This window comes from Chiloscyllium plagiosum, chromosome 15 (assembly GCF_004010195.1).
Source record: "Chiloscyllium plagiosum isolate BGI_BamShark_2017 chromosome 15, ASM401019v2, whole genome shotgun sequence".
NCBI lineage: Eukaryota > Metazoa > Chordata > Chondrichthyes > Orectolobiformes > Hemiscylliidae > Chiloscyllium > Chiloscyllium plagiosum.
In genome coordinates, this window is record NC_057724.1 from 26,987,477 (window position 1) to 27,009,824 (window position 22,348).

General features: G+C 38.9%; 1 protein-coding gene across 4 annotated transcripts in view; it reads right to left on the minus strand.

The window, feature by feature from the left end:
- dacha (dachshund a) overlaps window positions 1–22,348 on the minus strand; it is a 391,212-nt gene that overhangs the window by 92,635 nt on the left and 276,229 nt on the right. For all 4 annotated transcript variants that reach the window (XM_043704519.1, XM_043704520.1, XM_043704518.1 and 1 more), the window contains exon 4: window positions 365–537. In XM_043704519.1, coding sequence (XP_043560454.1) covers window positions 365–537 — 173 coding nt within the window. The remainder of the gene's footprint in view (window positions 1–364; window positions 538–22,348) is intronic.

Here is a 22,348-nt window from a genome sequence, read left to right on the forward strand (position 1 = left end):
AATATGAATGTTGATCTTGGCTTATGGAAAGGCCCAACAGTTGTTTTTATATATCAAGCTGTGTGTGTGTGTTCAGTTATTTGTACCCTGACTAAAGTCAAGTTTACACACTGAAAATTTCAAGTCAAAGTACTGTACAATTGCTTTGTGATGCATTTTCTTATTTTGCAACTTAACCTCAAGAATTAAGGCTTTTCACTCCCATCATTCTCAATTAATAAGTCAGGCCACATTTGGATGTGGAATAACCTTTGGATAAATAAAACCGTTCATCAGCTTTTTAAAAAATTATTGATTAGAGGCAAAAACATAATCCTGATTACTAGCTATTTCTACACAGAGATAACATTGGTTTCAGTCTTACCTTAATAACAGAAGCTCCTGCTCGGGAAAGGGGACTGTGCATTTGGGCTGCCACTGCCATGTTAGCTATGGTGCTGAGGTGACTCATCTGGCTCATTGCCATGGTAACCGATGCAGGAGGTAGGCTGACAGGGATGAGGGGGTGGGGCATCATCATGAATGGCAACTCTAGTCCTTTCATATAGGGAGAAAAAGAAGATTATATGTATTAATGTCTTTATCTTCTGCTTGAATGTGACCTGTATTCATTTCCTATTTTTTTTTCTTAAAGTGAGCCATCATTATCACTCTGATGAACATTTTGTGGTTATTGTGACAAGTATATGTAAGAACCCTCGAGTATCTGACAGCAATGTTAGTACAGATTTTAATGTTCCACAGTTGTAGCATTGTACCTGTGGGCACTTCTTTTGTTTGGTTAACTTCGAACCAGCATCTCAGTAATGAAGGACTCGATGATATCTTAATACCGAACTAACCCTTTAGCAGGTATTGAACTCACCCACGAGGCCTATATTAATTTTTTTCTTGCCATAGCTTTAATATTACTTATCTGATCTCTAATGAATAACCATTTTCTGTAAAGAGTTCACCAGAGAACCTAAGAGTAAATGCATCAGATCAGGAAAAACTTTGCTAATATTATAATTGAAGGTGTAAAGAAATGTCAGCAAGAGAATTTCATATAAATAATAATTATGACTGAATGGGTAGCAACCTGTCTTGTACCAAGGCTGATATGAGCAATAATAATTTTAGAGAGGTGGTGGCATAGTAATAATGCCACTAAAAATCTCAAACACCAGATTAATATTCTCAGAGCATGGTTTCAAATCTCTCAATGGTAGACGGGGAAATTTGAAATCAATAAAAATTTGTGATTAAAAATTTGGTCTAATGGAAAGGTAGCTTGTCAGAGTCCCAGAGGACCCCAAAGGGCTGTTCTCTCATTAGAAACATATGACTGGTGGTAGGTTTAACCTAAGAGTCACCATGCTTCAGATGAGAAGTAAGATTGAGAAGGCAGGGCTTTCATAGGAACTTCAGCAGGAGTGTGAATCAGACTAATGGTGGCCACATAATCATTGTTGATTGTCATAAAATCTCAACCGGCTCACTAATGTCGTCTTAAGAAGGAGAACTGCCACCCTTCCACCCTCTTCCCCCACCCCCGCCCCCTTACCCAGTGTGGGCTACATGTAACTCCATCCCACAGTAAGGTGGCTGACTCTTAACTGCTGTATATAGTCAATAAATGCTGGCCATGCTTCGGCCATCCACGTTCCACGAATGATTTTTGTTTTAAAAAGTAATGAAATTTTGGGATCTCCTCCTTAGTACACATGCTTCTCTTTTAATTCTTTAGCATAGTGCTGAGTTTAACTTGTAAAGTTAGTATAAGTTACTTCATACAATATACATTTAACATTGTAATGGCTACATTGTTTAAGAAAACATTAAATTGTGGCCATTTAGAGAAACGTGTTTGTGAGTATCTTTACCCCATTCTCAACACAATGTTTATTGATAAATGTATTCTATGAAAGCTGTTAATTACTCTATGATGGCCATCTTTCTGATTTTTCTGGTGCACATTTTTGAACATTTATAAAGAGAATAAATATGGTTTCTTTCAATGGCAGGTTATATTTAATTCGTACAACACTAAAAATATAGAACTACATCTGATGGATAACGCATGCCATTAACAATGCTACTAAATAGGCTATTTCTAATGTGGGGCAGGCAGTAACATGTACACTGAATTTTGAAAAATAACCTAAATTAGATAAGGGAACAGTTGGTGTAAGTTGGACGTAGAATCAGACCTTCTGCACTATTAGGGGATTATCTAATGCATGCGAAAAGTTGAGGAAATAATGGTCCTGAAGCTAGATATAAAAGGTTGAACTTTGCCTTTGGAATCTATCATGACTGGGTTCTTTTCACATTAACCAGCAGTCACTGGTGATCAGAGGAAGCAGGCAATTCAGCTAGTAAAGGCAACTTTGGAGCCTCCACAGAACTAGTTAGTTACTTTAACATCAGAGGTAACTATCAGCAAACAGAAGTTCAATTACTTCCTACTAGAAAATTGTGCCAAGACAACTAACAGGAACATAATCAGAAAATGCCGTAATTTTCATTATTTAATATCTTTTTAAAATATTTTGCATTGCAACTAAATACTCTAGCACCAGATTTGCAGATGGTGTTCTAATCAAGAGGTATTGTTGATTTAATCCATTATCACTTCTAATCATAAGTCTATATATTACTGTATTCCAGTAGAACAAATCTTCAAAGCAAATTACAAAATTTTGAATGGTCACATGAGAGTTGACTTCCACAAGTTCCTTCGGCAAATTTGAGCATAACTTTTTTGTGTACACAGCATCATATGTGTTGTGCATTTTGATAAAAGTTCATTCTTCTTTTACTTGAAACTGTATATCAAGGAGAATCAGCTTCTGTTGCTATCGAATAAACCAAGTATGTCACTCATGATGGCAAAGTTGAAATGAGAGTGATAGTAGGACATGATTTGGCAGCAGTGATAATCTTTATTCAAAAAGATATCAGTATTTAACATAGGTCCTTTAGATAGAATAACATTTTGGTTTGTAAAAAATTATGTTGTCTTGCTGGCTTCCAACAACTAGAACATCAATGTGCAGAAACCTATAAGATTAAAATGGTCAATTTTTGAATGGATAAGTAGCCTGTACATTTTAAATAGCCTCCCAGCATGTTTCCATCTCTATATTTGAATTCAAAGCTACCATGTTATTTTTTATTTGTTATTGGTTTAGATCTTAATTTTTGTATCACATATATAAAATAGAATTATGTACAGGTTTTCTTTTATATACAGTATGTGTCTATGAATACAGGCACAATCTCCTTTTTCCCCTAAGTGTAGGTGTGTGTTAAGTGGTGAATAACATGGCACCACTCCCAGTGAAATAGCTCATTGGATCTCGTACTAATCAGCTTGTTACAGCTGATGGGCATGTGAGGCAAGTACCTCACCCTAACACAGGTCTTGACACTGTCGACCTGGGTCTTCTAACAAACCTAGAAACTTCTAGTTTCTATTTGAAGTTACTAGCCTACTCCAGTGTTGGAAAGGTATTTATCTTCTTTCTTCTCACAATGTGGGAGACTGGAGTGTTTATTCTCAGAGGAGAAAGTGAGGTCTGCAGATGCTGGAGATCAGAGCTGAAAATGTGTTACTGGAAAAGCGCAGCAGGTCAGGCAGCATCCAGGGAACAGGAGAATCGACGTTTCGGGCATAAACCCTTCCTCAGGAATTCCTGAGGAAGGGCTTATGCCCGAAACGTCGATTCTCCTGTTCCCTGGATGCTGCCTGACCTGCTGCGCTTTTTCAGCAACACATTTTCAGCTGTTTATTCTCAGAGGCTGACCACTGACCATCCCCACCCCAAAGCCTTGGTTTCCTACTGTCTGCAAAGTGTCAGCAGGCAAGTTGTCTTGGTTTCCCAACTGAGTCAAGAAGTATACAACTGACCTTCTCACCCAGCATCAAGGTGGTGAGAAGGGCCGAAGCTTCTCTCCAGAGGAAACTCACCCAATTATCTGCTTTTCTCACCATGTCTCTCCCCACCGCCATGGAGGGGAAAATTGGACTGTGTGCCCGTAAGTAGCGAGCATTTCTGGTAAAATACACTCCCAGCTAAATCATATTCCATGTTCAATGCCATACTTTGCGTAAGCCTAGTTATCGCTGAAACAACATAATATAAAAACAACTGATTTCTGGTGCACAAGCTTAATTATTGAAAATGTCAAGACTTTATAGGTTGGTAAGTTACAGCCCATATAAAAATCGAAATTTTTAAAAAGAATTTTGACTCCATTTTCAAATAATTGAAACTTAAATGGAGACGATCTTCCTTTGATATCAAAATGGAGGCCTGGATTGCAAAGTTCAGAAATCCCTAAAGCATCACTGCACAGAATGGAGCCTCCACTCCATGGCTCTGTTCCTGGTGACAAGGACATGGTTATTCAGTTAGTGGAAGCAGGCAGCCCACTTATGTACTCTCATAACTGAGACTCCCAAGCAATTGAAATTTCTCAGCGGCATCCTGCTACTCCTGGAGAGGGAGCCATAGGCCATATCAATCGTCCTTCTCTAATTCTGATCCAAAGCTGGTAGATTTCCTCCCACAGTCCAAAAATGTGCAGATTAGGTGAATTGGCCAAGCTAAATTGCCTGTAGGCAATTGTAGGTGAAGGGGTAAACGTAGGGGAATGGGTCTGGGTGGGTTGCACTTCGGTGGGTCGGTGTGGACTTGTTGGGCCGAAGGGCCTGTTTCCACACTGTAAGTAATCTAATCTAATCTAATCAAAAATCGAAAGATGATCTCACAGAAGTCCACTACACTTCAGTTCTTGTTTCAAGGCCTACACGTAATCCAGAACCACACCTACAATTCCCACAGACATCCCTCGGCATTCATTTAAATGGCACAAGCTTTTTTTGCAGAGTTGTTATAGCAATCAAGGTCAACATTTAGTCAGAGAAGTAAATAGCTCAAAGGAAATCTCAGGATATGGGTACTCATGACCCAGTTGAAAATATTATCTAGTGGGGTTCTTGGAGTAACCTAAAATCTCAAGTGTTATTAGACAGCAGATAGAGAGAGCTTGCACTGCATTATTCATCAATGAAAAACAGCCACAAGGCTGAACAAGACACAAATCTAGTAGATCCAGATTCCATCTCAAATTCTGCTGGCTCCCAATCTGACCACACCAGAACCCCATGCTAAAGAAGGAAATTCTGTATATGGGACAAGACCAGGCGAGTATAGCTGGAATTTGATCAGGAGTTGAAGAGGAGGACTTTTCAGGTGTCAATTCAGCTGCATGTACTGGTCTTAACAGGTGTACATAAAGCAGATGACATGCGAACACTTAGTCAGACTTCAATGCAACTGTCTCAACCATTTAATTATGGATGATTGTCAGCTCTGTCATCTTGGCGTTCAGTTCTGGCAGTAAATACGAGCTCATCCATGAATAACATTGCAATTGGAAGGTCACTGAGATAAATGTTGAGGGAAAAGCTTGAAATATAATGCAATCATTGCCAAATCAGTAGCTGTTGAAGTCAAGGCTAACATGTTAAGATATATAACTTTGCATAGCTCCATTCTTCTTAACTATTCAATTTGTTCTGTGCAGGTGCATTTTTTTTGCAAGCCTGCATTAATCTCTTGTGGAATTCATGGGTAGAACCTTTGTCCTCTCTTTACATAGTTAAATTTATTTCAGTCCATTCCCTGCTTAACCATATTCCAACAAAAGCATAGTGGAAGTAACTATTGAAGCAATGCAAACTGTCTTCCTGTATATCTTTGTTTGGTGCTTAATCGATAATAGTCAGTAGTATTTAAATATCTCCCCTATAATTTATGACTACATTCTCAAATAACAGAAGCAAGCAAATTCAACCCCCTTTCCCACATCAGTACCACTACACATACAGATGTCACACATGGATATTTGGCACATATAAATCACAATGTTAAATTGCACTTGTATGCAAGTCATTTCCCTATAATTAGAGTGTTTACAAATAGGCATCAAATAGTGGTTTAATGTACCAGATTGTACTGATGATGTGATGAGTTGTTTGGAGTTCCCAAGGAGACCCATGGGTGTTAAACTAATTGCTGCTAAGAATGAGGATCCCTGTGTTCATGACTGGCTATAAATCCTCCCATCCCTGCAGGCCAGGGAATTCCTCGTGAGTTTGATATTGTTATTCTTGCTCAAGGGTTAGATACAAAGAGTATTTTCTGATTGACAGTCATGCTTAACATATGATGTGAACAGAGCACCATAATGTCACTTAATATTATGGATAGGTCCTTAATATATAATCAATTTAGACATTCTGCTGTAAGGTGCAGGAAAATTATAAACTGTGTTATTTCGGTTTCTGTTCCAATTTTTGTCCCAATCTTTCCACTCCTGAAAGGTTTGGGGATATGGTTTGTGAAATGTGTTACCGATGAGTGATCATACTATCTGATGGCTTTCTGAAATTTAAAGTTTATTTTTTGCACCCTTTAACCTATTATCAGTTATTTTCTACAGAGATAAATTATTTTGGCATCCTTCCAAAGCCACTATTCACACAAATATAGCACATGCACACACATACATCATTAGACCTTAGTGGTCTAAGCAGGTGAATGTCTGCAAGATTGTATAATCAGACAGTATGGCATAGCTGACTATGTGTTTTGACCTTATGGTAGTAGGTAACTTACTTTTTCCTTACCCCATGAAGATGAACTTTTACCTCAAGAAGGTGAACAATTGGATCAAAATTAAACACCACCTGAGAAAACTTGACACCTCACTGAGCAATTGAATTCATGAATACCAGTTAAAATTAGGTAGATATGAAACAGTACATAAGATGATACATTACATGGAACTATGCTTTGTTAGATTAGCTGTGGCTATCATATCATCCACTATTGGTGTTACATTTTAACAGTAATGACTTTAATACTTGCTGTTCAAATTGGCAACATGAGATCTATAACAAGTATACTTCAAATTAGTTTAATCATGCGCCTGAATTTTCAGTTAGCTTTTGTTCAATTTATTTGCAACATGAGAATTCAGGTCTCAAATGATTATTTAACTTGTTAAAGTGATAGTTCATTGTTTGACAAAATTATACTTTGGATAAGATTTTACAGTGATTTTATTGGTGCTTGCCTATTAAAATGTTTCAAGATCTGTCATAGAATTAAAAAAAAGGTACTTTGGAAGCTGGTTCTATGTGTAAATCAGTTGCATTTTTAAAAAAAGCCATGCTTTTTTTGAAGCTAAGATGAGCACGAGCCTACTCTAGTAATGTGTTCCTGGTAATCTATTAGTGTTCATGTAACACCACCAATACACGATCTGTCTATTACTTTAGACAAAATTCAGTAATATCATCTTCATTATGCTTGTGTTTTTCCTTTTAAGACACATTTTCAACAACTACTGTTGTTAGCTTTATTCAATGGCCTGTGAAATGCAAGTTTTCTGATTTAACTCAAATCATTTAACAGGATACTATCATTATTTGACACAGGCCACCGTCTTGGAGCCAGTGTATTGGTACTGTGCTCTAAGGGTACCAATATGCTCTGCACTTCAATAACAACCATTCTCTCCATATAGACTATCACAGGAGGAGAGTGGTTTTTATTAGCTTCCTGAAAGGTTAAGCAAAGTTAAAGAAGTGGGTCATAAACTGAATTTCTTTGGGGTCTCATCCCAATCATATTTAGTGTCAATTTTATAAATTCTCCAATTAATTTAGAATGAGAAAATATTTACAGTTTACAAAAAACCAGCAATGGTAAATAATAAAGTATCCAAAAGAACCCTAGAGATCTCAATGAAATATTTTAAATGACATTATTACATACTAAATATTGGATATAGTACATATCAATATCTAGTTTAATATTCAGAATTCTTCCTATTTTTCAAATCTTTATAATAGTCTAGATTTATAAATATACAGAATAAAAAAAATGTGTCCTATAAAGCAATACAATTTGTAAGATGCATCAATTCAAATTTGATTTTTTTTGCAACCTTTGGCTTCCAATTATTTAAGTATTGTTAGAATAATATATCCATTCAATTGTTTAAACTGAATGTACTGGTGATGCTCAGTGGAGTAGTCATGTTGGAAATTAATATTTTTATTGCATACTGGTGTGTCATATTTAAAATGAGAACACATTAAATTGGTAATAGAGAAATCTTAAAATCAATGTGCATGAGATTGCTCATTATGCAGATAGAGATCTGTGGGTAAACAAGCAGGTGGTGTTTTTCATTACAGATTTGAAGACTGATTATTTTTGATGATAATATGAATTAAATTTCTCCTCTGTAGAGTTCTGACTATTACATAAGGGAACATTCTTAATAGATAGAGAATGCCTACAGCAACACTAATGGCTTTGGTAAATACCTGAGGCAAATATGCTGTCACCTTGACATCCATAATTCACTGGATGCTTGCAGAGAGATATTTGTAGTGGTGTTTTAATTATAACCTTCTGACCTTAAAGAAACAATGGGATGTCTTTCATTGTAAGTTAACACTTGGCCTAAATTTGAAACTAAGTCAAATTTATGACAGATTGGGACTATAGTGTAATCATTAATTGTATTGATGTTTCCCTTGAGCTTTTCACTCTCAAGTATACATAAAGTTTAACTGAAGTTGAATAAGTTAAATAAGGAGAGAAATTCTTCATAACAGGTAAATTTAGTGGTAATGTCCGTTATTTTTCAAACAGAGCATGATTACTACTTGAAAAGGACTTCGAGGTAGAACAAAGGAAGCAAAATCCCTGGAATAGAAAACTATTCAATGTTTCAATGCTGGAACTGTCAGACTTTCTGGATGGAAATAATCCAGGTTGGTCGGATTCGTCTCCTGCCCAAACCTGCCTTGTCACCTTTTGTGGTGTTAAAGTCCTGAAATTTTGCTAGTTGTACCTACTCTGATTCAATAAAACCAGCATTGAATTCTCTATCCTGGGAAACCACTAATATAAAACAATCTGATTTAAAATTATGTTCCTCAGAGTACTATTTTTTTTAGTATATTGGACTTTGTTCCTTGGATAAGGCCAAACATTACGTATTATAAAAGAAAAGAATCTTGATTTAAAACCTAAATATTGAGTTCAAAGCTTCTAAGTCAGTCTAGATACTCAAGATGCTTGCCAATATTATGGCCAGCAACAAGATCAATAAAAAAATCTTTCATGTTGAGAGATACTTACTTTCTTTCAAATTGAAATAAAAACAAAATGTGACATACACCATGACAAAAGAACAGTTCAGTCATTCTTTAAAAGTACTGAATAACAACACACCGATCCATTTACTTTGTGGAGTGTCTATACAACGAATTGCTATGAAATGCACTTCACTGTGCACTGTCATGAAAGTTTGATCAAACTCTAGTTTTAGAACCTAAAGTGGTTTATAAGTGCACTAAACCAAGTGGCATGAGATCACCTCTCAGACTCATTCTCACAGTCTCAGTTTGCACTAACAGCAAAATAACTTCATGCTTCATTTGTGTCTTTTCCTAGGAAAAGAAAATTGGAAGCAAAACACTTCACCACAGTTGATCCTGTCCTCAGAAACATTTATGAAATACACTGAACTCAAGCAGCAGGCCAATTTGTTTTACTTATGGGTAAGTACTTATGGAGTCATAGAGATGTACAACATGGAAATAAACCCTTCGGTCCAACTCGTCCATGCCGACCAAATACCCCAACCTAATCTAGTCCCACTACTTGTCAAAGATTTTTGCAGTATGTAAAAGTCAAACTAGTAATGGGTTTTAATAACTAACCTATATGTTGACTAGCTTACTTTTACCAACACTGCAATGTTTGTGGATTAGAATATCAGGCTTAGCAGCACACAACTCATTTATGAAAACAATATAAAATTCACAAAGCAAGTTTGTTGAAAAGTCAAAGATAGCTCTACAAAATAAATGAGGAACCTGCTTTTGGAATTCAGCATCTACTAATTAAAACATCATTCTCAGGCCCCTGTGGCTTCCCTAAATCGTTTGGATAACCCATAGCAGATTAACTAACATGTCAACATGCTTTCAAAAGCTAGGGTTTAGGGATGCTTCTATCCCTAACTATGTTTGAAATAATCTCTAAAACAGGTTTTCTTTTTCAAAAGGTTAGGGTATTTAGAACAGTTGACTGTTTGAACCCTGGGATTCTCACCTACAGGTTTAGTTTCCCGCAGTTGTATTTGATGCTTAACAGCTAGATACTGGACTGACAATCAACTAGTTCAGACTTGGTCCTAATTATCAATGTAATCAGTGCCTGGTGGATCAATATCAAGGGTTCAGAATCCGTTGACAATAGTCTTGTTATCCCTACAGATTTATGATTCGTTACTTCCCATTTCCAACTAAACTGGAGCTCAAAGTTGTGCCAGCTGGATAATTAAGGAGGAGTTGGGATTGGTGGGATTTTGTAATGTCTGTGCTTTGCACACTGCACACTGTGAGAAATGTACAAGGGTTGAAAATACAAAGGAGTAGAGGTATCTCCCATTAGACATTAGAATCAGGTGTGACTTAAGACAGTTCAGATTCAGAACATGAGATGTTGATCCTGCAGCACACACTGAGCATATTTCTATACTGTTTGACTCCATGACTCTATGCTGGTACCATTGCAATGAGATTAATCCAGAATGGGAAATGTTAAAAGAAATTTTACAGGAATTCCACAATAGTGCTTAATCCCATTCTTAACTCCATTGCATTCCAGAGGATGGAGAGCTTTGCTCATTCTAAACAAAACAAAGAATTATTTGGAAATAACAGGCTTACATTTTTGTCTCCATGTGGTGGAGGGGGATGGGAGAAGAGTAGAAGATGTGCTCATTGTTACATGGAGTATTTTCTGCTCCAATGTCATAACTGAACCTTCCCAAACCAGGTACAACACTGGGCAGATTGAGTTCAGTTCAATAATGTGTCTCAACTCAGGCAGGATAATAGCAAGACAGGTAGGTAGAGCATTGGGGGTGTCTACTGGCTCATTGTCCTGGCCTGATTCCTATCCTACCAAGATAGCAGGGTCTGCTGCTGGTTCCTTGCTTCCCGCCCCACCACCCCAACCCCCTCACAACCCCAGACAAGGAGTGGGGAGCTTGCCCTTTTGCTGAAATATCTCCATCTACTCCACTGTACCACCCTCCAGCACTACCTGGTGAAGATGCTAGAGACCCAACATTACTAATGAATGCATGAGAGAAAGCCTAGAAAAGGCTTCTCATCCCTTTGTTTCAGCTCTATGACTCACTGATTTGGGTCTCCACCTAAAACGAGGTGCAACAAGAAAGCTAATCCACCTGGACCTTATGACATCTGCAGGTTGGACCAGCAGGAAATCTGGAAGATCGCTGATCCAGGTGAAACTGCCAGGGGACGATGAGGAACAGAAGAGATCCACTCATTCTGCAGCATGAGGTAGCCTTCTGGTGGTGACTGGCTTTGTTAGTTTGGGTCAGATCAGGGCTGCTGCCAGATTCTCCCAGTGATCAGGTCTTACACTGTGGGTGAACCCCAACAGTTCATTGGAAGGGGTCCAGGAACCCTTACCCCTTCACCCTGGAGTCACACCTCGGTCACAGAGTGGGAGCTGCAGCGTCAGGCCACCTGCAGAGCCACCTCCATGGTCTCTTTGTAGTACAGCTGCAAATCATTTTAATTATTTTGTCTATTCTTCACCTTTAGGCACCCTTGATGTCCTGTTGCCCATCTCTCCTGTCACCAGCACAACTCTGTTTGCCCTCACTGTGCCAGCTGGGTCAACTCTCACTCCCCAGGTGGCCTCTAAACTCAGCCAGCTCCAGAGAGATTGCTTGGACAGGGGAACAGGTATCAACAGCAGGATTGGAGTTCATATTTGGTCCTGGCTGTGATGGTTTAAATCAATTGTCTTTGGTCATGCCTCTTTAACTGAAAACAGGAACAGGTGACCACTCAGTCCCTTGAGATTGCTGTACCATTCTACATGATCATCCAAGCCAGTACCCTGTTCCTGCTTTCACTCTCCGCACCCCCCCCCCACCCCCCATTTCCTCTGATCTCTTTAGCCCCCAAAACTATACTTGTTGAAATCATTCCATGTTTTGGCCTCAACCTCTTTCTGTAGCAGAAGCTCATCACTCTTTGGGTGAAGAAATTTCTCCTCCTCTCAGTCCTAAATGGCCTATCTCTTATCCTTGGATTGTGACACCGGTTTCTAGACTTCCCAGCTATTGGGAATATCCTTCCTGAATTTCTAGTCTTGTTAGAATTGTATAGGTTGCTTTGAAATCCCTCTATGCCCCAACCCTGCCATTCTACTAAACAACAATGAATATAGTCCTAATTGATCCAGTCTCTTTTCACATGTTAGACCTGCCGTTCCAGGAATCAGTATGGCAGTCTGAGACAGATCCTTTGCCACCCACAGCAGTGACCCTGGTCCCAAGAAACTGGTTCAAGATTTTGGTGGTACCAGAAGGGTGAACAAAAGTCCTAACCTGCCAGAACATCACTGTCACGAGGCAAATCCACTCCATATTTTAAAAGTTCTGTACTACCATCTAATGCTCTTGTAAATTGTGTTGAGTCTGAACCTTTTTATTTGAATTCTTACCTTCTTCCCAAAGAAGCTATTTTTATCTCATCGTTTGGACGCAAAGTGGAACTTTACTGATCTGTATGCCTTTTACCACTCCCAAGTGATATAGGTGCTCTCTGAACCATTGGTATGTTATGGCTGCTGTACAGTGAAAAAGAGATTATCAAATCACAGTAATGCCACTTAAAGTCACGGGTGTTTAATGCAAGTTGAAAGCTAGTATATCTAGAATGAGCTTAACTGTGGCTCAATAGTTGCGTCACAATCTATCTACGAATAGTAATAATTAATGTTCCAGTCTGCTTTGTGCTGATATAAGGGATTCAAGCTGATGAAAGCACTCAGCTGTACCTCATGTTTTAATCAACTCTCTGACAGCCCTTCCTGCATAAAGCACACTAGAGTGGTCATTATAACCATATTTAACCATCGGTCAAGTGTGTGAAGATATTATGATAATACTCAACATTTAAAAGATTAATATCAAGAAATGAATATTTAAATCCATACCTATGTTCCCAAACATTTAATCTTGTGAATCTAGTCGTAAGGTGTCCTACAATTTTTGCTGAAGGGCAGTTTAACTTAGTAAAGAGTACTGATGGTACTCTGATATTGTACTGGATTCAAGAACAGACAGTCTTAAATAGCACAATAATTTTCTTATTTTTCTGCATGATAGATAGGAATTGTAAACCCAATGATAAGCTGGACAAAATAGGATAAATGGAGATCTGAGTAGATTAGCATACGGTCCGTTTATAACTGCAGATTCCTGCACGATTTCAGGGATATGTTTGCTGCTCTTTTCCATCAATCAAGTTATTGCTGCTTTCCCCCTTTGTGTTCTCTCCTCATACACATTCATATCAGAATTCCTGAAGAAGTGTCAAATTGGACTCAATACTGACTTTCTTTCTCTCTACATAGATGTTGTCTGACATGCTGAGTTTCTCCAGCTCTTTGTTTTCATTTCAGTATTTAATGCTCCCCTCTGCCTGGGCTAGTCTGGACACAACCGGGCATTATCTGAAGTCTGCAGTTGACTGAAGGTTCAGGTCACTACTGGCATTTAGCCAGAGGTGACTGAGGGAATGACCACATGGAAAGTCTGGAAAGCAAAGCCTGAAGTGGGCTTCTTGGGACAACCCATTTATAGTTAGTGTCTGATCAATGAGCTCAGGATCAGAAAGAGTGGGAGCTGCAGAAATACACTCTTATTCTGCCTCCAATTGCAAACCCACCTCCCAAGTATATAACTTCCATCTGACCTTCTGTAACTATGGGTCTGGAGTCTCTCGTTGGCATTGGGCCGCTGGTGGGTACAAAGCAGCAGCTGCCTCTACCTCCCAGCGGCACTAATAGCAACAGGACTGCTGGGCCTCTGTTTGTCCACCAGTGTCTGAAGACCAGGATTTCTGGTCCCTCTGGGCCTCTAACCCAGGCGAGATCTAATGCTTGCTGTTTTAATAAAAAACAAAGAACAAAGAAAATGTACAGCCCAGGAACAGGCCCTTCGGCCCTCCAAGCCTGAACCATTCAAATGTACTGTCTAAACCTGTTGATCAATTCCTAAGCATTTGTATCCCTCTACTCCCCACTTACTCATGCATCTGTCCAGGCGCATCTTAAATGAATCTACCATGCTTGCCTCTACCACCTCTGCTGGCAACGCGTTCCAAACGCCCACCACTCAGGATCAGAAAGAGTGGGAGCTCTTGTGGTAGGCTTTCCCCAGCAAAGCTGATGGAGGGCTTCTGCCTGATCTCCAATCACTAGTTAAGACCCACATTGCAAGCAGTAACTTCTGCCTGTTAAGTCTGTTTGGTATATCGTGAAAGGATGGGGATAAACAGATAGAGGCAGTCTGGGTTTCTAGCTCATGAAAAAGAGAGCTAAGTGGTGACTTAAATGAAGCCTTTAAAATTATTTAAGGTTTTAGCTGTTACAGGGAAAAGATAAGGAAGTGGAATTAAGGGTTATCAGATTGGCAATGATCTCATTGAATGGTGGAGCAGACTCAATGAGCTCAATAACATTGCTGCTTTTACACCTTATGGTCTTATGATTGAATAAGTGCTTTCCCTATGGGTAACTCCATAACTAGAGGGCATCAAGACAAGATAGATTTGATTTTGTTTACTCGTGGAACCCTGGCATTGCTGACAAGGCCAGCATTTATTGCTTACCCTTAGTTGCCCTTGAGAAGATGGTGGTGAGCTGCCTTCTTGAATGGCTTTAGTTGACGTGTTGTAGACTGATCCATAATGCCTTAGGATTTTGACCCAGCAACAATGAAGACATGGCAATATATTTCCGAGACAGAATGGTGAGTGGCTTGGAGGGGAACTTGAAGGTGGTGATGTTCCTATGGATCAGCTGCTCTTGTCCTTCTAGATGGAAGTGGTCATGGGTTTGGAAGATGCTGTCGAAGGATCTTTGGTGAATTGCTGTCGTGCATCTTATAGAGAGTACAAATTACTGCTACTGAGCATTGGTGGTGCTAATCAAGCGGGCTGTTTTGTCCTAAATGGTGTCAAGCATCTGAGTGTTGGAGCTTTATTCATCCAGACAAGTGGAGAGTATTCCATCACACTCCTGACTTGTGCCTTGTAGACTGTAGACAGCCTTTGGGGCTTACAGAGGTGAGTTACTCTACAATGGGGGACTCAGTAATGGTAACACCATTGAATGTCAAGGTACGATGGTGAGATTGATTCTTATTGGAGATGATTATTGCCTGGCATTTGTGTGGCATGAACGTTAATTGCCACTTGTCAGCCTGAATATTGTCTAGATCTTGTTGCATTTAAACATGGACTGCTTCACTATCTGAGGAGCTGAGCAAGTGGTGCTGAACATTGTGCAATCATCAATGAACATCCCCACTTCTAACCTAATGATGGAAGGACGGGCATCGATGAAGCAGCTGAAGATGGATGGATCTAGGACACTACCCTGAGAAACGTCTGCAGAGATGTCCTGGAGCTGAGATGACTGACCTCCAACAACCAGAGCAATCTTCCTGTGTGCCAGGTATGACTCTAACCACACAGTTTGAATTCTGATACCCGTTAATTGTTTTGCGAGGACACCTTGATGCCAATCTCGATCAAATGTGACATTGATTTCAAGAGCTGTCACTCTCACCTCAACTCTAGAATTCAGCTCTTTTGTCCATGTTTGAACCATGTAGTAAGGTCAGGAGCTGAGTGGCCCTGGCAGAGCTCAAACTGGGTGTCACTGAGCAGATTATTGCTGAGTAGGTGCTGCTTGATAGCACTGTTGATGATACTTTCCATCACTTTAATGATTACTTCTATCAATAAAGAAATTCTATTGGGAATTTAGGAAAAAAACCTCTTTACCCAGAGAAGAGTTAAGACTGTGGAATATTGTGACTATAGTGAAGTAACTCAAATGAACAGTGTAGATTCATTTAAGGGGAAGCCAGACAAGCATATCAGGAAGAAGGGTTTAGAGAGTTATGATGATGCTTTCAGATAAGAGAACACAGGAAGATGATCAGGTGGAGCACTAAACATGAACTGCTTAGGTTCAATTACTTGTTTCTGTATTATATATCCTATATAATCCTATGTGATAAATAACAGTTGAAAGTTACCCTCCAAGTCATGTATTGTACTGTCTTGAAAATACATTACTTATGCTTCATTGTTGCTGGGTTAACATCTGAATTCCCTTTCTTACAGGGCTGCAGTAGGTCAAAATGACGACTCACCACCACCTTCTATAGGGCAACTGAGGAAGAGCAATAAATGTTTATCTCGTAAGCATCATCCACATACCACGAACAAATGAAGATATTCTGGACATAATTACACAAATTAAGTATACTGCTCAAAGCAATTGTCCTTGTGAATGTTAGATACTTTGTGTTATATGACATGGGAATGGAAATCAGGCCACAAATAACTTTATCAATAGCTTCAGATGTATGCAAATTCAAAACTAAGTTGATGAAAGACGTTGACCTCCACATGCTCCACTCAGTGTCGCTCAAAATGATTGGCGCCTTTAAGAGTGTTCTTCGTCCAGGTCATGTTGTCTAGGCCAAGCGATTTCCACATATTGGTGGGCATATTGCCTTTGTTCAGGGAGGTTTTCAGGGTGTCCTTATTGTGCATCCTCTGCCCTCAGTGATCAATTACATTGCGGAGCTTGGATTAGAGTGTTTGTTTTGGGAATTTTGTGTCCTCTGTGATAGATACAGGAATTACAAGGCTATTGAGAAATTCAGTTTATAATGGAGAAAGTAGAGTCAGATCTTTTATCTTGACAGACTAATGATGCTTGCTGTTATCTACTGATAAATGATACAGCAACTTCACAGCAAGAAGCAGAGCAGCAGTTAAATGCTAGTATCTAGAAGTATCTGTCCATGTTGCCATTAGCTTCACGGATGCAGCATTTCCCTGTATGCCTCACTATTGGCATATGTTGAATGCTGTAGCAATGCATTTATATAGTAGATATGAACTAAACCCACCAAAATATTTAGTGAGTAATTAGCAGAAAAAGTATCATTTCGTTTAAACAGTGTGATAGTGTTAATCACTATGTTTCAACATTTGAAATGAGAGTTAATGATGAGAAAAGTGGAGTTTCATTCTTTCTAGTCATGCTCTGTTTTAGGAGATTATAAAACATGTCAGTTTTGTTTTTAAATCCTTTCCATTTGCCTTTTTTTATCCTCCCTCTCTCAACACAATCATTCTCTCTCTCTCTTTTTTGTATTTCTGCGCCTGACTTGTCATTGAGTTCACAAACTTTAATTCACACTCCAGGTTCTTCCACTGTTTATCTCCAAATCCTTAAACCTGACTGGTTAAAATAGCATTCTTTTGGTGGCCCTATTCATTCAAATTTTGGATGCCCTACTACTCTCTTTGCAAAACAACACTGAATGCTGCCCACAACTGTTTCAGGAAATAGGTTTTCAGCCGAAGGGTGCAAGAGCAAGACTAACGAAAGGCAGATATCAATAGATCCTCTTCTACAGTCAAATCTGGTCCAATTTCGATACTCTACTCTGGAAAGTTAAGAAAGTAATATCCAAGCTTTTCCAGTGTTCAGCAATTTGTAGTGTTCCAATGAATTAAAAATGAACACATAGACAAATCATTTAGTAAAGTCATAATTCTATAATTAAATCTTCATTTATTTGTCTACAAACAGAAGTTGCTGGCAAAGCTCAGCAGGTCTGGCAGCATCTGTGAAGAGAAATCAAAGTTAACATTTCAGGTCTCCGAGCGGGTTCTGAGGGAGGGTTGCCGGATCTGAAATATTAACTCTGATTTCTTCACAGATGCTGTCAGACCTGCTGAGCTTTTCCAGCAACTTCTGTTTTTGCTTCTGATGTACAGTATCTGCAGTTCTTTTGGTTTTTCCTCATTATTCTTTAATGTCTATTAAAAAGTTTCAAACTTAGTCAACTGTACACAGTTTCTGAAAACAAACAACCAGATAAAATCTAACGAAGTAATGAAGATGTCATTACCAATTTAACTGATGTGGTCTTGAGTTAGTTCAGCAAATTATGCACTGTAGAAACATTTAAAAGATGGTGGCACGAAATAGATTGGTATGGTGACCCAACATTATGTTGGTTTACCTTGTTTCCTTGGGCTACTGATTGTGTGCCCCATGTGGAATTTCTCAATGATATGGGAGTATGCAGCTGCTTGCCCAGAATAAAAATGCTGAATTGGCATTATTCTGATGCTACACAGTTCAATGAGCTATTGTGATGCCAGGATGCCAAGTGTGGCCATTACCAGATCCTGGCAACTTCTGCATTATGCAGTCCTGAAAAGAGAACAATATAAATGGCAACCAGCTTGCCTGGCCCTTAAGTTAAACTTGCAAATTTTTTTTCCTCAAATTAGAAAGTTGCGTTTTGTTGTATCTTCTCACAGGGATATCAGAAGATTTGTCCATACAAAGACTGCAACAGGTGGCAATGCCAATATCTATGGCTGCTGCTTGCCAGGATGAAGAACAACAGAATTTGTGAAGAGGGAAAGCTCTGTTCTGCCCCGCTGTCTGTCAACTTCAAGCCAAACTTCTTCAACTGTTACAGTGGGCAGCTTGACAAGCCAACAACTGCACCCAACATCTCTATGTAATATTACCTCACTGCGATCTTGTATGCTGTGATCATCATCATCAGAGTCCTCTACTGTATGACTTGTCTGGCCACCTCACCTTTAGGTGAGGTAGAATATTAATGCTTTTATCTCACGGCCTGGCTGCAGGCCATTCATGCCCTGTGACACTCTGTGTGCTGATCCTGAGCCTCCAAAGTGTGTGCCATGGCAGTAACTGGGCTCGTGGCTCCACATGTTGGACTGTCCCAAACTGAGATTCATGTGATTGGGCAGGCAGCAGTTCTTGGGTATCTGAAACTCAACTTGGTCTGAGGGAACAGGACTGGGGTGGAAAATATGACAAACATCTTCACAGCATCAGGACGATTTGCCTTTCATGACAGACAGCAGGATGAGGGCGACTCAGGATACACGAGCAATCATAAAAACAGGAACATATCATCATCACCATCATCCTCATCCTCAATGTACTCAGCCACACTGAACGCATTCAGCTCATGGCATTTAAAAAAAACTCTACTCTTCCAAAGAATGCAGTATGCATCAGGTAAGTACATCAAATTCACCCAACTCCATATATTTCTATGGTGAGCATCTGGGTGAGATACTGGTATAATGCTGTTTCTCGAAGAGTTATTCTCAAATAGTAACTTCCGAATTTCCCTGTTTAGCAATGCAGTCACAGTTAGTTGATGTATGATTTCCACAGAAATAACTAAGTGCTGCTAGCTTTACCATTAATTCTACCACACACCCAGGTCCAATGATTCAGCATGGTATTCTGAGGTAAGACTATTTCGACATTGTACTATTAAAGAATACAGAATTTTACTGAATAACTTGTGAGAACTGTATAATTCAATACAAATATGAAATGTATTATGCTGAAAATTACTTAATTTGCATGAATCATAGCATGGCATTTCATTAGTTACATGTAGCCTTTTCTGAGGAAACAGAATACACACCTCTGCTATGCTTATTGTTCATTTATAAAACAGAAAAGGATGCATGCTTTTTATTGCTTTTAATAACAATTTTATGAGTATGAAATAGGATTTAAGTGTTTATATTGGGTCTGTCCCATAAATCTCAGCAATATGTCTTTTTAAAAATGAAAAGTTTTATGGATCTCAAGACATAAACATGTAGATTTCCTGGGACATATAAAAATAGAAAGCAAATTGTAGCTGTACATGTTGCAAACAAAGCCTCCCTCCTTCCTGGACAAGAATGCATTCTGGTATTTTGTTTGATGTGTGTGTATATTTAGAAAATCAAACATGTCCTGCCCAGGGGGCTCCAGGTGTAGCTTTTACTCTGGCTTTCTCACCAGCTCCTGCCTGCAAATAAAGTATTTGCATCAAGCTGAACCAATAGAGTTACAATACCTTTTATAACCGAAGGCTAGATATGCAAATTTTGATCAGATATAAATTGGGACAGAGGCAAGGACTTAAATTATTAAGTTAAGAAATATAACCTTACTGCATGTCAAGGTAATCATGCAATTATGGTCATTTCACTTCAGCAACTCATCATTTTTAAGGACCAGTCTGATGATTCTATGACAGTGTCCATTGTCAGCACACATCTTTCTCAACAGTTGTGAAATGCATGGTATAATGCAATTGTACAGAAATGTATCTGTACTAAGCACAGTTTATTAAATGGAAAGTTATGTTCAGAGGAAATTGTATGGAACCCATGGAATTACTTTTAGGCAGTGATGTGCACCGTGCTAAGAAATTGTCAGATTTTTTACTAGCGTACACCTTAATGTCTGATTAATGTGCAACTTCCTTCTTACAGAGAAAACCATTAAAAGTGTGGTGCTGACATTTACTGATATTGTGGCGTATTGTTTAAAAAGGAAAATGCTCTTCAAATATTATGTGGGAAATCTTTCCCTCTCACGTACCTCTCTACCTTTTGCTCCAACAGCACAGCATCCACATGCCCGGTAGACTGCAGTCTAGAAATGATGCAACCTGAGAGTGTCATTTGCGAGGCCAGTTTCAAGAACTTATCAAACAATTCTGCAAAAGCAATTAGTATGTTGACCCATTCACAGTTTGATAAACACCCTCTTAGGCAGCAACTAAAATCTTTTTGGTCTCCCCTTGATAATATAACATCCAGCCGTTCAGGCACAAGGGTACTTTTCATGGGGTAAGGAAGACAGATGAACAGTACAATTCTTCACAAATAGATGGTGTCATACAGAAATGGATCCTCATCTTACAATTTTTCATGCAAAATCAGCAACAAGATTCTGAGTAGATGGGAGTCTTCTAATCAGCATTTTCATGACAGACACAGTCCTTCTCTGAAAAACTGGCTTGCCATCTTTTTGTACTGTAATACCACCTGGATGATTTTGACAGCTCACAATACTAGTAATACCAGAGTTTGCTAACAAATTGCATGTGTTTGTCATATTTCTTCTGAGCACTGCCATCTGCCAGGAGTGGTATTTCATGGTTCTTCACCCTGGCTCCTGCCAAGGAATCATCTGGCAGTATCTAATGCTGCACAAAAAAGGGATTACAGAAGAAATACAACTGAGAATATTGATAATTTTCAGTAACTGGTGAAGAATGAAGATGAATGAGGCAGCGGAAGGAAAAGCAATTAGTTCACCAGTCTTTACAGCTGTGTTCTTGGATTGGCTCCCCTGGCCTTTTATAACCAGCACACACACCCAAAAGGAAACCAAATGCATTGTTTTCAAATGGCAATTATGTTTTTGTAAATGCCCAAAATCTCCCATTTCAATATTGAACGAGTGGTTTGCTGCACCGATTTCTTAATGTCATTCTCAGTAGATCCCTTTTTGTTTGTAAAACTTAATAGAAAGAAAATATGAATATTTAAAATGCTGTGATTTTATTTGATTAGATGCATGACAAAAATGGTCAATTTCTCTCACTGTAGACCTTAAAGCAATGACAGGGAGCTGATGACTTTGTGGTATTATCACTAGACTATTAATCCAGAAATCCAGGGAACATTCTGGGGATCCGGGTTCAAATCCTACTATGGCAGATTGTGGAATTTGAATTCAACAACATTCTGGAATTAAGAGTCTAATGCTAACAGTAGTCAATTGTAGGAAAAGCCTATTTAGTTCAATAATGTTCTGTTAGGAAAGGAAACTGATGTATTTACCTGATCTGGCCTACAGACAACTCCAGCCCTACAGCAATGTAGCTGATTCTTAACTCCCTCTGAGGGAAAATTGCTGGCATGGCCATTGATGAGCACAGCTCATGAATTAATGACAATAAAACTGACACACTGCTGTTTAAAATAGCTTTTCTTTATCTCATATGCAGTACCAACATTAAAATCCTTGATCTATCCTACACCCCCACCCCCACCTCATGTACCTCCATCTACTGTTTCAATAACACATTAGAAACACACTTCTTGGGTGATGCTGCAGGAGCTGTGCAGCAGCCCTCCCTTCTGTTTCCACTTGCTTTCCTTGTCATTGATGACTAGTAAACATCGCATTTGAATAGACTGAGAGAATTGGACTGAATGAGAATGTTCATCAGGGCTGAAATGTTCTAGTGATCCCTTCAGATCCCTGCA